Consider the following 17,565-nt stretch of genomic DNA (forward strand, 5'->3'; position numbering starts at 1 on the left):
AATAAGTCTTTAACTTATACACGAAATAGCTCTTAATATTGTATTCATACGTCGCTTATATATACTCTACTGGGACAACTGGTTAGTCGTGACGAAAGATTATTCTTATGGTTTTGCCTCTTTTATATTCAGATTCTTTGTTTCTCAAGAATCCATTAGCATCCACCCATCCATCCAGTCATTTATTCTTTGATTTGTTCATCAAATAGGCATTAGTTCCTACATATGCTAGAGGAGGAGCTGGTGTCTGGCCGGGTGAGAAGATGCCGCGGAAGTGACTCGATCATGAGATTCACTACTCGGGGGCGGGGGGGGCGGAGCGGGACAAAAGTAGGACGTATTAATTTCCGTAATTAAGGGGTAAATAATGTGCTTTAGGAATTTACAGATTACAAAGAAAATTTCCAACTTGTATGGAGGTAGGGTGAGTGTTTCAGAAATATGTTTTTCACTTAAGTTGAACTATTCAATTCTTGGGTTTTTTTTTAAATGAAGGAAAAGTTTTACTCCTTAGAATTTAGTAAAACAAATAAGATAGAAGATATCTGTTCTTAGCTCAAAATGCCTGGACTGTGCTTAGCTTTTCCAAGTTATTTCTCATTGTGAGTCCTTTTAATTTTTATGGTTGAAATACAGACACGATTAAATACTCATCAAAATGACAGAGCAAATGAGGAGCTACCTGCCTTGAAAGCCCATGTTCTTTCCTTTACTTCTTATGAAATGATCCTGAATTGCAAAATTGCCGTGTTTTTTGAGACCTGCTTCTTGTGGTCTTTCCTTGTTTTTCTTTTATGTAATTTTATAATATATTATTTTCAGAGGCAAAATCAGTGAAGGCTTGGACAATCTAAAGCGGGTCAGTCCCGTGGGAGAGACGTACATCCATGAAGGCCTAAAGCTAGTAGGTTCTTTTCTGTTTGCGTGTTTGGGAGAGAATGTTTTCTTACTCTGTAATGAAATAAATTTTAACTCTAGTAAAACGCACGGACTTCATTACATGTTTATCTTAAAATTTAAAAAATGCTTTCAGTTCTAGGCATAAGACAGACAGCGAACATTTGCCATGGTGATAAGTAAAGTTTGGATGGTATTTTGCCTTTTAAGAAATCTCACATTTTTTTTGCGGTTATATTCAGAAAACCACGTTTTCTCTGTGGTTATAGTCAACCAAGACAAAAAAAAAGGTCCTTGTCATTTAAACCCAATAGTAACTACTCTATAATGTGACTATGTTTCAAATTAAGATGTTTAACACAAAATACTGTGTCTTAAAGACCAGTCTGTAATATTTTGATTTGTTGGTCTTATAATCTTAGGTTGATTGAATGTGTTGGTTAAAATTTAGATTAACTTGTGAGTTGGACAATTCTTCTTCATTTTCAGGCAAATGAACAAATTGAGAAAGCAGGAGGTTTGAAAACCTCCAGTATCATAATTGCTCTGACAGACGGTAAGTTGGACGGTCTGGTGCCATCGTACGCAGAGAAGGAGGTGAGTGTTGAGCCGAATCTGCTCTTTACAGCCCAGTGCACTCTGCTGTTTGTCTCTGCGTGCTGTAGTTCGAGATTTGAATAATTCTCTCTGCTTCCCTCTCTCCCTCTCTTTCTCCTAATAGGCAAAGATATCCAGGTCACTGGGGGCCAGAGTTTATTGTGTTGGTGTCCTTGACTTCGAACAAGCTCAGGTAAGTGCAGCAGAATTGCAAACTTTACTCTAAATCACCTAATTGTCTTGAGAGTTTATCAAACTTTCTTCAGTGATGACTTACTAAAACACTTATTAAAACTTGTTAAAGATTTTCTATAGAAATGGTCAGTGAGGAGTTCTGTTGTGGCTCAGTGGGTTACAAACCCCTCTAGTATCCATGAGGATGCGGGTTCAATCCCTGGCCCCTCTCAGTGGGTTAAAGATCCAGTGTTGCCATGAGCTGCAATATAGGTTGCAGATGCCGCTCAGATCTGGTGTTGCTGTGGCTGTGGTGTAGGCCGGCAGCTGCAGTTCCCATTTGACCCCCAGCCCGGGAACTTCTGTATTCTACAGGTGCATCTCTTAAAAAAAAAAAAAAAAAAAAAAGGCCAGGGAGTTCCCTTTGTGGCTCAGTGGGTTAAGAACCTGTCATGGTCTCCGTGGAGGATGCAGGTTTGATCCCTGGCCTTGCTCTGTGGCTTAAGGATCTGATGTTGCCACAAGCTGCTGTATAGGTTGCAGATGCAGTTCAGATCCCCCATGGCTGTGGCTTGTGGTGTAGGCCTGCAGCTGCAACTCCAATTTGGCTCCTAGCCTGGGAAGTTCCATATGCTGCAGGTGAGGCCATAAAAAGAGGAAAAAAATGGAGTTCCCATCGTGGCTCAGTGGTCAACGAACCTCATTGGCGTCCACGGCATCCAAAGAGGAAAAAAAAAGGGCAGATGTGTTGAGATCTGTGCTATAATCATATCTGATTCTAGGAGGTTTCATTACTGAAAACAAAACTAACTTTCTTGGACACTTATTTGGTTAGAAGGAACTAATATAGGAAAAACTTCTGGATTAAAATAATACGAATATTCTTCTTCAACTCAGTTGTCAAGACTATCATGACAAATCTTGTTCAGATGTTTTAGTTTGATGGAAAATCCAGTTCTTAGAAGTGCAGGGATTTGGAAAGCCCGTGTAGGAGAAATTTTTAACGATTTTCCTGACAAAACCCCGCTTTTTTTTGCAGGTTTATTGATTAAATTCTTTTCCCATTCACAAAACGGTTTTTCATTTGAGTGTTTGGTCGAGTCTGCCTGGGACTCCTGTGCCTCATGACACTGACAGCTGGCAGAGTTCTGCTATCTCCAGGTTGGAACTTGAGGCCACTGTAAAGGGCCTGGCCTCGATCTCAGTTCCCTCTGTCGCAGCCCTTGACGGTGACACTCTTACCAGCACCTCCCAGTGCTGACAGTGAAGTGCTTTCTCAGATGAAGGCCCCTGAAATGTCATGCAGTGTATCAAGTGTTGTGTGTCTCAGCCACCCCTGAATTAAATTCTCCTCCTCTTCCTAAAGCTCGAAAGAATTGCCGATTCCAAGGAACAGGTTTTCCCTGTCACGGGTGGATTTCAAGCTCTTAAAGGAATAATTAATTCTGTGAGTATTTCTCCGGGGGCGGGAAAGGCTCGTCATTGTAGGTGTGTTTTAAACTGTGGGAGGTGATCTTGATATCCTGTTCAGGGGGTCATTATCTTCAAGAAGGAGGTTGAGGAGTTTGTTTAAGATTTGCACAAGCAGGGAAATTCTAAAGACCTGGATTTCCTTGGTAAGACTTGGTGATAATTCTTGCAAACTGAACTCTGTGAGCCTGGGCTTGTGGTGTCAAGTGGCAGAGTTTCATAAACATTGTCAGAGCACCCTTTGAGCATGGAGTTCCTCACTCTCTTGATATCCTGAAAGTTTTACAGGCTTTACAGAAATGTAAAATAAAAATTTGGATTGGAATGTGCGATTACCTCTTCCTCCAAATACGGTATTTCTGAGCTATCAGTCAGCAGCTTGAACCAGCGGCTGAGTCTTTGAGTGCTGTTGTTGTTCTTTCCATTTTAATGATTAATAGTTTCACTGGAGCTCATAATATTTCTGTTTGGAATTCAGTTGAGCTGCCTCTTGATCATTAGAATCTGGGCCATCCTAAAAAGGGTATGGGGAAGTGCGGTGATGAAATGCGAAGCAAGACTCCTGGGCTTTCACAGCTGAGGTTTATGTTTCGTTTTACTGCCTTTTGCTAGAAGCACTAGGAACAGTTGCTATTAAGTATTTATGATATTTCGGTAAACAACATCCTAAAATGGAAGCGAATAACATATATTCTCCAAGCCAAAGCTTTTCCTTGAATCTAGGTATTTATTGAAGGGGGAAAAAAGTCTCAGTTTTTTTTTCTGACATTTGGTTCTGGCATTGAACATTTCTTTTTGAAGATCATGTTTTTCAGAAACACAGAGTAGTATTTACTGAATTCATTTTTGGAAGCATGTAGGCTTTTTTCCCCATAATCCATGGAGCTTTTCAGAGAAAACCATGCCATTCGATTCTGTCACATATCAGTAGGACTAGTGGACGAGCCAGACGTAAGTGCAAAATGTAACAGAACTTCGGTTATTTTGGGAGATTCCTTTCATGTGTTTAGATTTAGGAAAAAATTAAATGTAAAAAACGTAGTATATATTTTTATAGCTAGATTCAAGGTGCATACTTTAAACTGTGATTTGTTTTAAAATATAGGGAAACGTGCTGACAGTGCACAAGGGAAGATAATTTGACCCTATGAAAAAACAAATCAGCGTGTTGTATTTTAAATAGAATTTTACTGTACTTGGGGATTTGCAGTTATTTTTGTAGTTAAACTGGGAAGGAGAAGAGACCTCTGTGGGTTTTCCCTCTGGAATTTTTTTTCTCTGTACAAAAAGTTTAGTTCAAGATTCTCCATGTGACTAATTGGCTTTTGAAAACTCTCTTTTTGTAGGTTATGGCTACAGATTTCTCCTTCAATAAATTGATAGTTGATTATTGGAGGAGATAAAGTTGTTGCTGTTTTATTATATTCATTTGTTCAGTTTCAATACAAATTTTTAAAATTTGTTTTAAGGAAACTTTAGGATGGAATTTCTAACTGCAGTGTTTCTAGCCTGAAGTTCTTGAGGGACTTGAGGTCAAGTAGGTTACGTTGAAAGATTTAGCATGAAAGTAGAAAAATTTGGGTTATTTGAGCCACAAATTATGAACAAAGCCTCTTGAGTTTCATCTGGAGGGGGCTGATGGCTATAGGTAATTTCTCATTATGGTTAAACTGCAGCTATTTTGTCGCAAAAGGAGGAGTAGGTTCCTCTCAGGGAGGCAGCCTCTGGGGAAATCCTGGCAGTAACCTGGCAGAGGCGGCCAGTACACAAATGGAGCCGTTACACTCAAAGCTCATCCCCCTGGAGGTCCCGTCGTGGCTCAGCAGAAACAAATCTGACCAGCTTCTATGAGGACGCAGGTTCGATCCCTGGCCTTGCTCAGTGGGTTAAGGATCCAGTGTTGCTGTGAGCTGTGGTGTAGGTCGCAGACATGGCTTGGATCCCACATGGCTGTGGCTGTGGCCCAGGCCAGCAGGTGTAGCTCCAATTCGACCCCTAGCCATAGGCCTCAGGTGGGGCCCTAAAAAGACAAAAGGAAAAAAAAGCTGATCTCCCTAATGGTTGAGATTCTTTTGTCTTTTTTTCTTCCTTTTTTTGGCTGTGCCTGTGGCATGTGAAAGTTCTCTAGCCAGGGATTGAACCTTAACCACAGCAGCAACCCTGGGCCATTGTAGGGTGCAGTGACACTGGATACTTAACCTGCTGGGCCACAGGGGAACTCCACTAATGGTTGAGATGTTTATCGACATGATGGTAGCTTGGGATTTCTGCTTGCTTCATAGAAATTTAAGGCACTCAATCAAGCACTTTCTCTCTCTTCAAGATAGCCTCACCTCTGGTGATGTACGAAAGGTGTATTTCTGCCTCAAATTTGAATTGCTCTTTATACTTACAAAGCATTACTTTATCTTAAAAAATAACATAGGGTGTTTAAAACAAGTACGGTGAATCTATTTCAGGGTGAGGCAGAAAGAAGAGCAAGCATCTCTATTCTTTATGGTTTACGAAACTAATGGGCAAAATTGTCCCGAGGAATGTATTTACACAAAGCTAAGCAAATGGAAGAAATCAGAAAACTTACATCTCCAGGGTTTTCGGTACTCTGAAGGCAAAGTACTTGCTACGCTGAGTGATAAGTTATTGTTCCTGCTAGAATTTATTTAACCGCACCTGGCTGTATGAATCGTCAGTGCCTTAGTTTCCTTGACGTTCATCTTTGTTGAGGCAAATGGATGGCCTGGCTTTCTTGTTTTCCTTGTCCTCCCTCCCCTGCCACTAAACCCAGGAACCTGGAGTCCCCTTGTGTGAGATCACAGTTTGTAAAGACGTTGTTTGTTTGTTTGTTTATTTTTTGCCTGGGCACAAGAAAATTCCTGGGCCAGGCTTGAACCCAAACCACAGCAGTGACCTGAGGCTTAACTCTTGTGTCACAGGAGACTCCAGCACAGTTTGTTTGGAATCAGCTTCTTAATCAGCAGGGATAAGTGTTTCATTTTGGAGCTTTTCTTCTTGTATTTTAAAAAAAGAAAAGGGAGTTCCTGTTGTGGCTCAGTGGTTAACGAATCCGACTGGTAACCACGAGGTTGAGGGTTTGATCCCTGGCCTCGCTGAGTGGGTCAAAGATCCGGTGTTGCCGTGAGCTGTGGTGTAGGTCACAGATGTGGCTTGGATCTGGCGTTGCTGTGGCCATGGTGTAGGCCAGTGCCTGCAGCTCCGATTCGACCCCTAGCCTGGGAACCTCCATATGCTGCTAGTGGGACCCTAGAAAAAGGCAAAAAGACAAAAATAAATAAATAAAAAAGAAAAGGAGACATGCTGTAGTAGTTCTATCTTTTATAACTTCAAAAATCAAAGGACTGCAAAAGGCCTTTGTTAGGAAGATTTTGCATGTTAATAATACCTTTTCTAAAATTCATTTGATTCAGTAAATCATCTTAATGTTCTGTTTTAATTTAGAGACAAATATTGTTATTTCAAAATTTCTAGATTTCCACCCAGGCAAACATGGTATGTAACTTTTTTTTATAGTATTGGGTTAACTTCTAGTCATAATTTGCACATATGAAAGTTTAGAAATTATTATATCAAGGAGGTAGGTACTAATGAAAGACTTTTGATATTTTTCACCCTTCTTTTCCCGTCATGTAATGGATTCTTTCGCTATTCATTTACTGAGCTCTCACTATGCTTAGGGCCTTGTGTTAGGCTTGGAAGAGGGTACACAAACTTAAACATGACAAATTCTGTGTTCTAAAGGGGCCCAAAAATGACGATTTGAGGTTTGGAACATGGTGACACTTGGCAAGACGTGGGAATTTGGAAAAGGGAAATTTCAGTGGGTCATCGCCCTATGCGATAAAGAGGAACCCTGCAACACTGCTTGTGTTGAAATGCCAACATGGCTGGAGTGAAGCTGACAGCGGGTGGAAGCAGTTTCGTTACGGGAAGTCACGGGAAGCTTTTGGTGGTGGGCATTAAAGACAAGAAGCACAGAACTTCAGAAGCAGCTCGGGCCCAGTGCCTGAGGCACAGGACGGTTTGGCTTTTGGCTTGGAGAGCAGTGGGGGCTGCATCCCAAGGACGGAGACCCTCAGATGTCTGGCTGGTGAATTGACACTTACTGTGTGAGTCGTGGGGCCGCTGGGGAAGGTCACCTTCGGGCATGGGAATTATCACAGAGCAGTGAGCATTCAGGAAGAATGCTCCTTTTTTTTGGTTTTTGAGGGCCGCACCTGTAGCATATGGAGGTTCCCAGGCCAGGGGTCTAATCGGAGCTACAGCTGCTGGTCTACACCACAGCCACAGCAGTGCATAATCCGAGCCGCGTCTGCGACCTACACGACAGCTCATGGCAGCTCCGGATCCTTGACCCACTGAGCGAGGCCAGGGGGCACACCCTCAACCTCATGGTTCCTGGTCGCATTTGTTTCCCCTGCGCCACGACGGGAGCTCCCAGATAGAATGTTCTTATAGTAGAATGTGGGATTATCGGGTGGGTGGAAGGCTGTGTTAGAAGCCTTGCAAAAACGCTCGTGAGACGTGGTGGAAGGAAACCTCATACCGCGAAGGTGACTGAGGTGGGGAAGGGAGGACTGGAGGGGCTCCGGCTCTGCCACCGCCTGGCCTGTGAGCTGGTGGGTGCGTCCTGCAGCACACAGTCTCATCAGTCAGGGAGGATGAAGGTGTGCCTGCTGCTCGGGGTTTGAATGAGGTAATGGTTAAGAAGGACCTCACTCAGGTGAGGTCTTCGTGTGGTAAGAAGCGGGGAGTGGCAGGGAGCTAGGACCTGCAGGACGGGGTTGTTGATCCTTCTGCAGAGCAGTTCGCGCGAGAGAGGCCTGGCCTTCCAGTGGGTCAATGACTTCGGTTCCGAGGGGACGGTTTGGATGTGTGCAAGGATCTGGTAAAGCAAGCGGGGTAAAACAGCAAGGATTTCTAGATGGTGCAGCTGCCCACAGTCAAGTATTTGGCTGGGCCCAGTTCCAAATCCTTGGGCCTTGGGGCAGCACCCAGCCAACAGCTAGCAAAGGTGAGTCCGCAGGCCCATGACAAAAGCAACAAAGAATTTCAGGACCTCCATTCAGAAAAGGGCCGCAATTGTGCCGGAACTCGCGATGCCGGCCAGAGGTTGGGAGTCGAACTGTTCCTTTGTTAAGGGGAACCACGTCCCCAGTGGGCCATCTTTCCTTAGGGCTTCTCTCCAGCCCCGGGGCTGAGGGGCTTTCACAGTAAAGCTGGGCCCGGGACTGCAGGGGAGGCACCTGATTGGTACATTCTCCGCCCTGGTCAGAATTCTGTCAGGAACAGGATGGGGCTGAACCTCTAGGTATAAAACTCTGCTCTTGCTGAGCTAAGCTCTGAAGGCTCCGGCAAATACTAGCTGTTAAAATGGTGATGGCGGTGCAACTAGAAATAAAAAGGGAAGCCTTAAAAAATGGATAGAACCTGGGAGTACCACGTGCTTTCTGGTGCAGCCTTTTGGGTAAGGTGGTGCTGGGAGGAGCCCATCAAACGTGAAGCAAAAGCACGACTCGTGAATAGTTGGGAAATAATGAAAACAAAAATGATCCATGGAAACCCACTCCCCCCCTTTTCCCCTAAAAACAAGGCCTTGGGATGTTTTGTCTTTGCAGTTATTTGCATACATTTTTTGGGGGTAAAGTACCTCAGAAAGTCTTAAGCAGAAGAGATGAATCGGTTATGAAGCTGGTTTTATAAATGACCCTGATCCAAAAGAATTAAGGACGCCGCATCCCAGGCGACGGCAGTAAGTGCCGGCTCCTAAGTGCCTAATGAGGAAGTAGAGGAGCAGAAACAGGAAGGGAATGGCCACCCATACGTGTAGAAAATGTAGATAAAACTGTCCTAGATTGTTTACAAAGGGAAAAGGTGTAGTGTACATTTCGAAAGACAAAAGGTGACTTTATTCATAGTTCTGGAAACACAAGCTTCATTTAACCTTCAGGGCCAAGTTGTTTTTTTAGTCATATCCATCATTGTTTATTTTTATTTTTTATTTTTTAAGAGGATCTAAGAAAGGTGTCTAAACTATGGTTTAATGGAACAAGAAGACATTGCAAAATCATTTTCTCTACAGGAAAATCATTTTCATAGAAAAGGATGCTTAATAAGCATTCTGATAAGACCTTAGCTTAGATGCTTTGGGCAGGTTCTGCTATGAATGCTGACGGCTTAGTTGTGGAAATCTCTATTTATAAAATCATGGATGATGAAAAACCTAAAGTCCGCGCTAACTATAGAGATATATTCACAGAAAACAAAACAAAACAAACCAAGTCCTGGGGTGTTCCCGTTGTGGTACAGCAGAAAACACGTCTGACTAGTATCCACGAGGGTGTGGGTTCGATCCCTGGCCTGGCTCAGTGGGTTAAGGGTTGGCATTGCCCTGAGCTGTGGTGTAGGTCGCAGATGTGGCTCAGATCCTGTGCTGCAGGCCGGCAGCTACAGCCCTGATTCAACTCCTAGCCTGGGAACTTCCAAATGTAGCGGGTTCGGCCCTAAAAAGCAAAACAAACAAACCAACCCCGCAAACCTGGTACAGCTTAGATTTGGAAGGCAGTTTCTAGGACTCCTTTTAAGAAGGACTGGCTGCGACGTAAGGCCCGCTCTGGTCGTCGTCTCCGGGATTGTGTGTTTGTCTGCGGCTCTTCGGTACCGAGTGCAGAGGAGGCACCGCGTTGCCACAACTTTCACACCAGTGGCAGGAAGGTAGGGGCCACGTCTCCCTCCTCCTCCTCTTTGCCGAGTGCCCGTCACCACGCCGGGCGAGCCGTCACTGCCTCATTCCTCTTTATCAATGAACGAATAAGTAAAATCCATGCCCCCTTTTTTTCTGCCAGAAAATATTTTCTGTTGACTTCTGATTCCATGGTGCTTTGGTCTCACTCTCTGTGTCCCACTCTAAGACTTCCGGTCACAAGTGACAAAAACCAAGTTCGTGTTCGCTGAAGAGGGAAGGAGAGTCACTGGCTGAGCGCCCTCACCCGGTGGGTCCGGAGGAGGAGATGGCTTCAGGCACAGCACAGGCGCATCCGGGGCGCCCGTCCGTGGTCTGAGGCCTCCGGTCCGCCTGCGGTGGGCCTGTAGGCCTCGTAGCCTCATTCCGCGCTTGTCCCCTCGCGGGCCGGGTGAAAGCGATCGCCGAGGGGTTCGGCTTCCGGGGCCTCGGTGAGCGGGCCCCCTGGGGGAGAGAGCTGCTCTGTCTGGGCGTCATGTACTCGGTCCCAGGTAAGGCCTCCGAAGGACTCGATGGGTCGAGTGCACATTCCAGTAACACTTACGGCCAACAGGCGTGTTTGGCCCAGTCGGAGTGACACGCTCAGCCCCATGATGAGAGGCCAGGAGCAAGGTGGCGAGGGAGGAGCTGTCATGCCTGAGAGCCCCTCGAGGGCCACACGGCGCGGAGCGCAGGTTCCCCGGCAGAAAGGTGAACACAGTTCGTGGACATACAAGGAGGTGAAAAAATTCCGGGTAAGATAGCGACGACAGTCCACTATGCTCAAATACGCTTAAAGCATTTTGACATATTCTAATAAGGCGCTCTATTACTTCTGAATTCCAATGAACTCAAAAATACAAATAGGAAATTTGCTTTAAAGTACTCATCTAACCTGATGAAATTTCGTAATCTTGACGTCCACGGTCCAAGGGTCTGTTTGCATTTGCGTGATAACTTGCCTCAGCGATAGCGTTATCCTTTCCTTTTTCTTTACTTTGTTGGGATTGTAGTTTGAGGAAATCAAATCCACTTCAGATAAATAGTTACAACTTTGTGGTATTTTGTGAGACAACTACAGTGGTACCATCAGGTTACATAGCCAAAATTAAGTGCCTGCTGTTTCTTCTGAACGTGAATCTGTTAGGCTGCAAAAGGAGACGACCTTTAGAGGTTCCCCTGTTTCTGAAAAAGCAAATTCTGTTGAGTAGGAGGACACTGAAAAGGGGGGTAAAATGGTTAAGATGTATGATTAAATGTAACAGTGGTGTATATAATAATGGGTGAATACGTAATTTCTTAGTTTTATCTCATTTTCCCCCAGGTAGTAATTCCTAATTTATTTGGAAGCGTGTGTGTGTGTGTGTGTGTGTGTGTGTGTGTGTGTGTATTTTTTTTTTTTTTTTTTTTTTTTTCTTTTTAGAGCCTCACTTGCAGCATACAGAGGTTCCCAGGCTAGGGGTCGAATTGGAGCTACAGCTGATGACCTGCGCCAGAGCCACAGCAACATCAGATTAGAGCCGAGTCTGCGACCTACACCACGGCTCATAGCCACGCCGGATCCTTAACCCACTGTGCGAGGGCCAGGGATCGAACCCACAACCTCATGGTTTCTAGTCGGATTCATTTCCACTGCGCCACGATGGGAACTCCTGGAAGCATATAGATATGTATGTGTGTATATATATATATATATATATATTTTTTTTTTTTTTTGTCTTTTTGCCTTTTCTAGGGCTGCTTCTCACGGCATATGGAGGTTCCCAGGCTAGGGGTCTAATCAGAGCTGTAGCTGCCAGCCTACGCCACAGCCGCAGCATCGTAGGACCAAGCCGAGTCTGCGATCTACACCACAGCTCATGGCAACACCGGATCCTTGACCCCCTGAGTGAGGCCAGGGGATCGAACCTGAAACCTCATGGTTCCTAGTCGGATTCATTTCTGCTGCACCATGATGGGAACTCCTGACCATTTTTTAATTGAGTTTTTTGGCATAAAGCTGTGTGAGATGTTTGTATATTTTGGAGATTAATCCCTTGTCAGTCGCTTTGTTATTTTTGAATCTTACTGTGTTCAAGCCACTTTTCTGGGATTAGGTTACAAGGATGGATGTGGTACCCTTGACTGCTCTTAAATCACAATTTTTAGGCATATATGTTTGTAAAATCAAAAGAACCGATAAAGCTTTTTTTTTTTTTTTCTATTCTTGTTGCATAGGGAAATATTTTATTTGCCACTTTGGATTTTTGAAAAATCAAATAGAACAAATATAGACTTACCATGCTTGGCAGGTCTCTTTCATGTTTCGGTTAATGAAACAAAGAGAGTGAATTAGTAAGACTAGTATGAAATATTTGCATCAAAGTAAAAAACATGTTGGGACTCAATTTCTTTAGATTTTGAATCAAATAATACATTTACTATTATATTATCCAGTCATTTGAATGCAATTTTTATAGAAAGTCTGTTCATCCTTTAAGAAAGCATTAAATGATTATTCTGAGTTTGTACTAAACAAAAGAAAGAAAAAGTAGAGGCATACAAACGTTTGCTTCATATCACAATCCGTTTGCGGGCCTATTTCTATATTATAGTGAGAAAAGAAGACCTGCTCATGTGATTTCTTTTGAAAACTGCAGTTGTAAGATGTGGAGAAACTTAAATGTCGTTTGGGTTTTGTTTCGCAGTTTGTGGTGTGGGCATAATTTCACCAGCAGTGTAGTCAGAACTTCTCATTGTTATGTTTAGAGCTAAGAAGCGTAAAAGGCAATGATTATAACTGACATTCTTCCCTAGATTTATTAAAGTAAAAATTTGTTTAGAATTTGTCGCTTGTGGTTATACTACTCACTTATTTGCAAAGGAAGAGAAAAATCCATATTTAGAAATGGGTCTGTGCAGAACATGCTGTATTGAGCAACTGGTGTTTTGAAGCTCCAAGCATTTTTTTTTTTTTTAAATGAGCACAACCAAAGCATGTGATTACAAATTACAGTTGTTTTTCACTGAAGTATTACCTCTTAGAAAAAAATATGTTTGGGAGGGATGTTTGGCAGCTAGAGAAAAAATAAAAATCATATATCTGAATATTGTAAGGTAAAAAGCAAATAAGAAAAGATGGTGAGAAACATGTTTCCAGTTGTTTTAACTGCTTATTTTATGCATATGTGAGGCTAATTACTAAAGCTTTATTTTAGGGCTTAGTGCTTTAATGCTGGTGAGTGATTTTTCCTTAGGAAATTTAAACTTGGACTCCGTCCTATTCGGGACGGACTCCTGTAGTGCTGAAAGCTTCTCAGTGAGTCAGAAAAGAGTGAGCCTGCCTTTTTAGGCTTTCTGAGTCTTACTGATACTTTCTGACATGCTGTACGCGTGTCATGGGTATTAGCAGTTCCTATTTGTTGAAGATACTCCGAGGGTACTTGTGGATTATCTGCAGTGTTCTGGTGTGGGTGATGTTACATACCCAAAGTCAGTGTTAGACAGTCGTTGCTAGAATGAATATTTTGAATTTTGAATAAAGTTTTTAAACTGTTGGAGATGTTTGGGTAGCATATTGAATTTTTTAAGTGTGAAGAAATGATGCATTTTTGGGGAAAATCTTTTTCTTCAGAATTGACCTTAAGAAAGGAAGTCACAGAGGAAACTATTCAACGAGATTTAATATCCTTTTTCTCTTTTCACATTTCCTATCTAGAATTAGCCCTCTTTTTTTTTTTTTTTTTGGTCTTTTTGCTATTTCTTGGGCCGCTCCCGCGGCATATGGAGGTTCCCAGGCTAGGGGTCGAATCGGAGCTGCAGCCACCAGCCTACACCAGAGCCACAGCAACGCAGGATCCGAGCCGCGTCTGCAGCCTACACCAGAGCTCACGGCAACGCCGGATCGTTAACCCACTGAGCAAGGGCAGGGACCGAACCCTCAACCTCATGGTTCCTAGTCGGATTTGTTAACCACTGCGCCACGACGGGAACTCCAGCCCTCTTTTTAAGAGAAGATGCATATTTGTTTCTTTTCATGTTGTTACTGTTACTTATTTTTCTTTTTCTTTTTCTTTTTTTTTTTTTTTGCATTTGGCTCAGTGCCTTGATTACCAAACCCCCCATCCAAATCAGTTTTCCTTTCATTATGTGGACCAAAGATGTGAGTTGATTAATTCAAGTAGCCTCTCATTAAGCTCTGTAATCCTAAATATGCATAACTCTTCATTGTTATTTACATATCTCTTAGAGTCAAAATGCTTGTGCTTTTTATTGCAAAGTTTTATAGTTACTTTTTCAAGTGACTCAAACATTGATTGAGCAGTTGCTCTTGATAACATATTGTTATACACTTTTTATATTAGATTGGTTTTGAATATGAAGTATTATTATTCATTTAAAAAGTATTTACCTAATTTTTTCCTGGAATGGGCTCTATTCTGTTTTCCAAATACAATAGCTTTTCCATTGCCATTTAGAAATTGGAAAAAAATATAGATTTTAAAATCTGTCTTTGTTTATATTAGTTGTAGGAAGTGAATTTTTGTTTGTTTGATGCTTGATCTTCAAAGCATAAGACTTAGATATTTTTCCCAAATTTTACTTGTTTCAAAGGCATTTTAGGTGCTAAATCATATCTTGACTTCATCCCCTCCTCTTAACTAATCCTTTGCTAAATTTTATCTTGGATGTATCCCAACTGCATTTTTCCACAAATTCATCCCATTTATTTTCAATACCAGAAGAAAAAGGCCACAGCTATATCCATTGTATGCAGTTTTTTTTCAGGCCATGATATGGCTTTTACTACTTCCCACACATTCCATATTTGTTATCGTAACATGTCCATTAGGTAAATGTGTTCAGAACTTACACGATCTCAATCAAAACGTGGTTTCATATGTGTCTTCAAATATCTAAGAAAGACGTCAAGTCTGATGTTGTCTGGTTATTTCTGCTGTGGATGGTTCCTTGGTAATATTGTCACTTTACTTGGTTATTATTTAATAATTATAAAGATGTAATCCTAACCCTGTGGACAGAGAGGATAAGGAATTGCTTTGTAATCAGAGATTCTTGGGAGAGTTGTGTGTCTGACTTAGCAGTGGTTCTCACACCCCCACAAATTGTGCCAATTCTGGCTCCAAGTGCGTATCTGCCACTTTTGCTCTGTGTGCAAATTTGGCCTTTAGTGGGATCCTGCAGCCTGACCACAGGACACTGGATGCAGACTCAATCCAGATTAATTTGGAACATGCCCGGAGCATCTGGGGTGAGACATCTTTCTGATACTTCACTCAAGGCGAACTTCAGAGAAGGACAACACAATGGAATGTGCTTTCACATCCTGCCAAACAGCTGTACTCTCACAGAGGCCCGTGGGCAGTGAGGTCAGAGCGGACTCCTAAGGCTGCATCCGGGCTTCCTGCAAACCAAAACTATCGCAGAGGGAGGCATAAACAGCCTTATCTTACTTTACTCGGCGCCCTTGGCAAGTAGAGAAGTTCCATGAAACTCATGTTTAGAGAGTTCACCCAACTAGTCAGAGCATCCTCATGATCGGAAGAGTACAATAACATCAAAATTGGTGTTTTTTTTTTTTTTTTTTTTGTCTTTTTGTCTTTTTCAGGGCCGCACCCGAGGCATATGGAGGTTTCCAGGCCAGGGTCTAATCAGAGCTGTAGCTGCCGGCCTATGCCAGAGCCACGGCAACGCCAGATCCAAGCCATTCTGTGACCTACAGCACAGCTCACAGCAACACTGGATCCTTAACCCACTGAGAGAGGCCAGGGATCAAAGCCACCACCTCATGGTTCCTAGTTGGATCTGTTTCCACTGCGCCACGATGGGAACTCCACAGTATCAAAACTGTATACGAGCATAGAAGCAACAGAAAATAAGTACTTGTAATTTGTAAGGATGAATGCTCTTCCTCTTCAGTTTTATCCCAAACAACCCAGAGAAGGGGAAATACCTGGATTTTCACTTTCTTAGGAGAGTGTACGGCAGGCTTTTTATCATACATTTTAAAAGAGGCATTCAAGACAAATATATTTTAACTAGGACAAAGTTTTGATAGTGAGAAAGAACAATGAATGTTGTCATAAAGATTAAATATACAAAACCATCTTTAGGCATTTAATTTACCATTTATGACAACGTGCTAGAATGTAGACCTTTTATACAAAGTAGCAGAATTTAGAATTATATATAATTCAACTTCTTTTCTTTTTTTTGTCCTTTTAGGGCCGCACCCGCGGCATGTGGAGCTTCCCAGGCTAGGGGTCTGATCAGAGCTGTAGGCGCCGGCCTACACCAGACCACAGCAACACCAGATCCGAGCTGCGTCTGTGACTTACACCACAGCTCACAGCCACGCTGAATCCGTAACCTACTGAGCGAGGCGAGGGATCGAGCCCGCCACCTCCTGGTTCCTAGTCGGATTTGTTTCCTTTGAGCGATGACGGGAACTCGTAAAGCAGCTTTGCTCTTACAGATTTGTACATGTATAAACATGATCTTGCGGGTGTCGTGTGTGTTCCGTCAGCTACTCTGCTGAGGTCTCTCCCTCCTGGAAGTTCACCCTTTTATCTCCTATCCAACCTGTGCCCCGTGGGTACAACTGTAGGCTGAAGACGTTAAAGACTTTGTCGTTCACAAGCATAGGAGGAAAGGAAACTAAGAGGAACAACAGCCGAGGGCTAGACCTCCCTCGGAAGACCTGCAGGCAGAGCCTGTTTTCCAGCGGTGGCCTCCCAGTTTAGAAAACGTTTGCTCTCACGCCACTTGCATTTCTTGCTTTGCTAATGGTTGTGCTGCCTGAATTTCCATGAATAGTGAATTTCATGGCTTCAAAAATAGATAATCCTGTCCAGGTGGTTTGAAAGGTCATCCGTTCCCATTAGTATGAATGAGTTCATGATCTGAGAACAACTGTGTTGAAATGGAGTATTTGGGGAGCAAGGTCAAAGCTGGATTGTGACTGTGTTTAGAAAAAGAGTGTGTGTTTAGCATCCCAGGTGAGACATGAGAAGGGAGGGATAAAGCCTCAGTCAATTAAAAAAAAAAATTTGCCTGAAGTTACCTCCACATCCAGAAAAAAACAGCAAAAAGCAGAACAAAATTTCTGCCTCCTGTCTCTAAATGTCCTTTCTGTTCCCAGGACTCGGGTAAATTCTAGAGTTTTTGAATTGTGAAACCTAAATACCACGGACATCCTCGTGTTTATGGAAAAGAATATGTTCTAAGATGAAAGCACAAATTCATTTTTCAGAGCATAGTTTTAGTTCCCGAGTGCTTGCTCCGTCCCATCCCTGCATCAGGGCCTCTGGTTGCTTGTTGTGCCCGTGTGGCCTGCTTGTCCTTTAGCTTCTGGGTGGTGCTAAGGAGTAAAAAGTGCAGGTGTTGCATCTGCACAAACCAAATCTGAGAAAGAAAGCCGTGATAAACTAAGACAATGGTGAAAAATAAAAAGAGAGAGGCCCTAAGCACTTGGAGGTCCTGTATATTACTCATTCATAAGCTGAGCTAAAATTTGAATTTATGCAAATCAGTGGTGTTGGGCATTTTAAAACAAACCTATAAATAGTCCAATAAAAAATGAAAGCCTCGTGACATAAGCTTTGAAAATAAGAAATAAGTCCACGTGAGATTGTTTTTTGATAGTATAAAAGGCATCCAGGCAAAACAGGTAACTGAGTTTCGCTAGTTTG

The 17,565-nt window shown here is 42.8% G+C and overlaps 1 protein-coding gene across 1 annotated transcript in view; it reads left to right on the plus strand.

Moving 5' to 3' along the window:
- Nucleotides 1-17,565, plus strand: part of ANTXR2 (anthrax toxin receptor 2) — a 149,488-nt gene that overhangs the window by 17,682 nt on the left and 114,241 nt on the right. The window contains exons 4-7 of the mRNA XM_003129371.6: nucleotides 823-904; nucleotides 1,387-1,494; nucleotides 1,619-1,687; nucleotides 3,035-3,115. Coding sequence (XP_003129419.3) covers nucleotides 823-904; nucleotides 1,387-1,494; nucleotides 1,619-1,687; nucleotides 3,035-3,115 — 340 coding nt within the window. The remainder of the gene's footprint in view (nucleotides 1-822; nucleotides 905-1,386; nucleotides 1,495-1,618; nucleotides 1,688-3,034; nucleotides 3,116-17,565) is intronic.

This window comes from Sus scrofa, chromosome 8, assembly GCF_000003025.6.
Source record: "Sus scrofa isolate TJ Tabasco breed Duroc chromosome 8, Sscrofa11.1, whole genome shotgun sequence".
NCBI lineage: Eukaryota > Metazoa > Chordata > Mammalia > Artiodactyla > Suidae > Sus > Sus scrofa.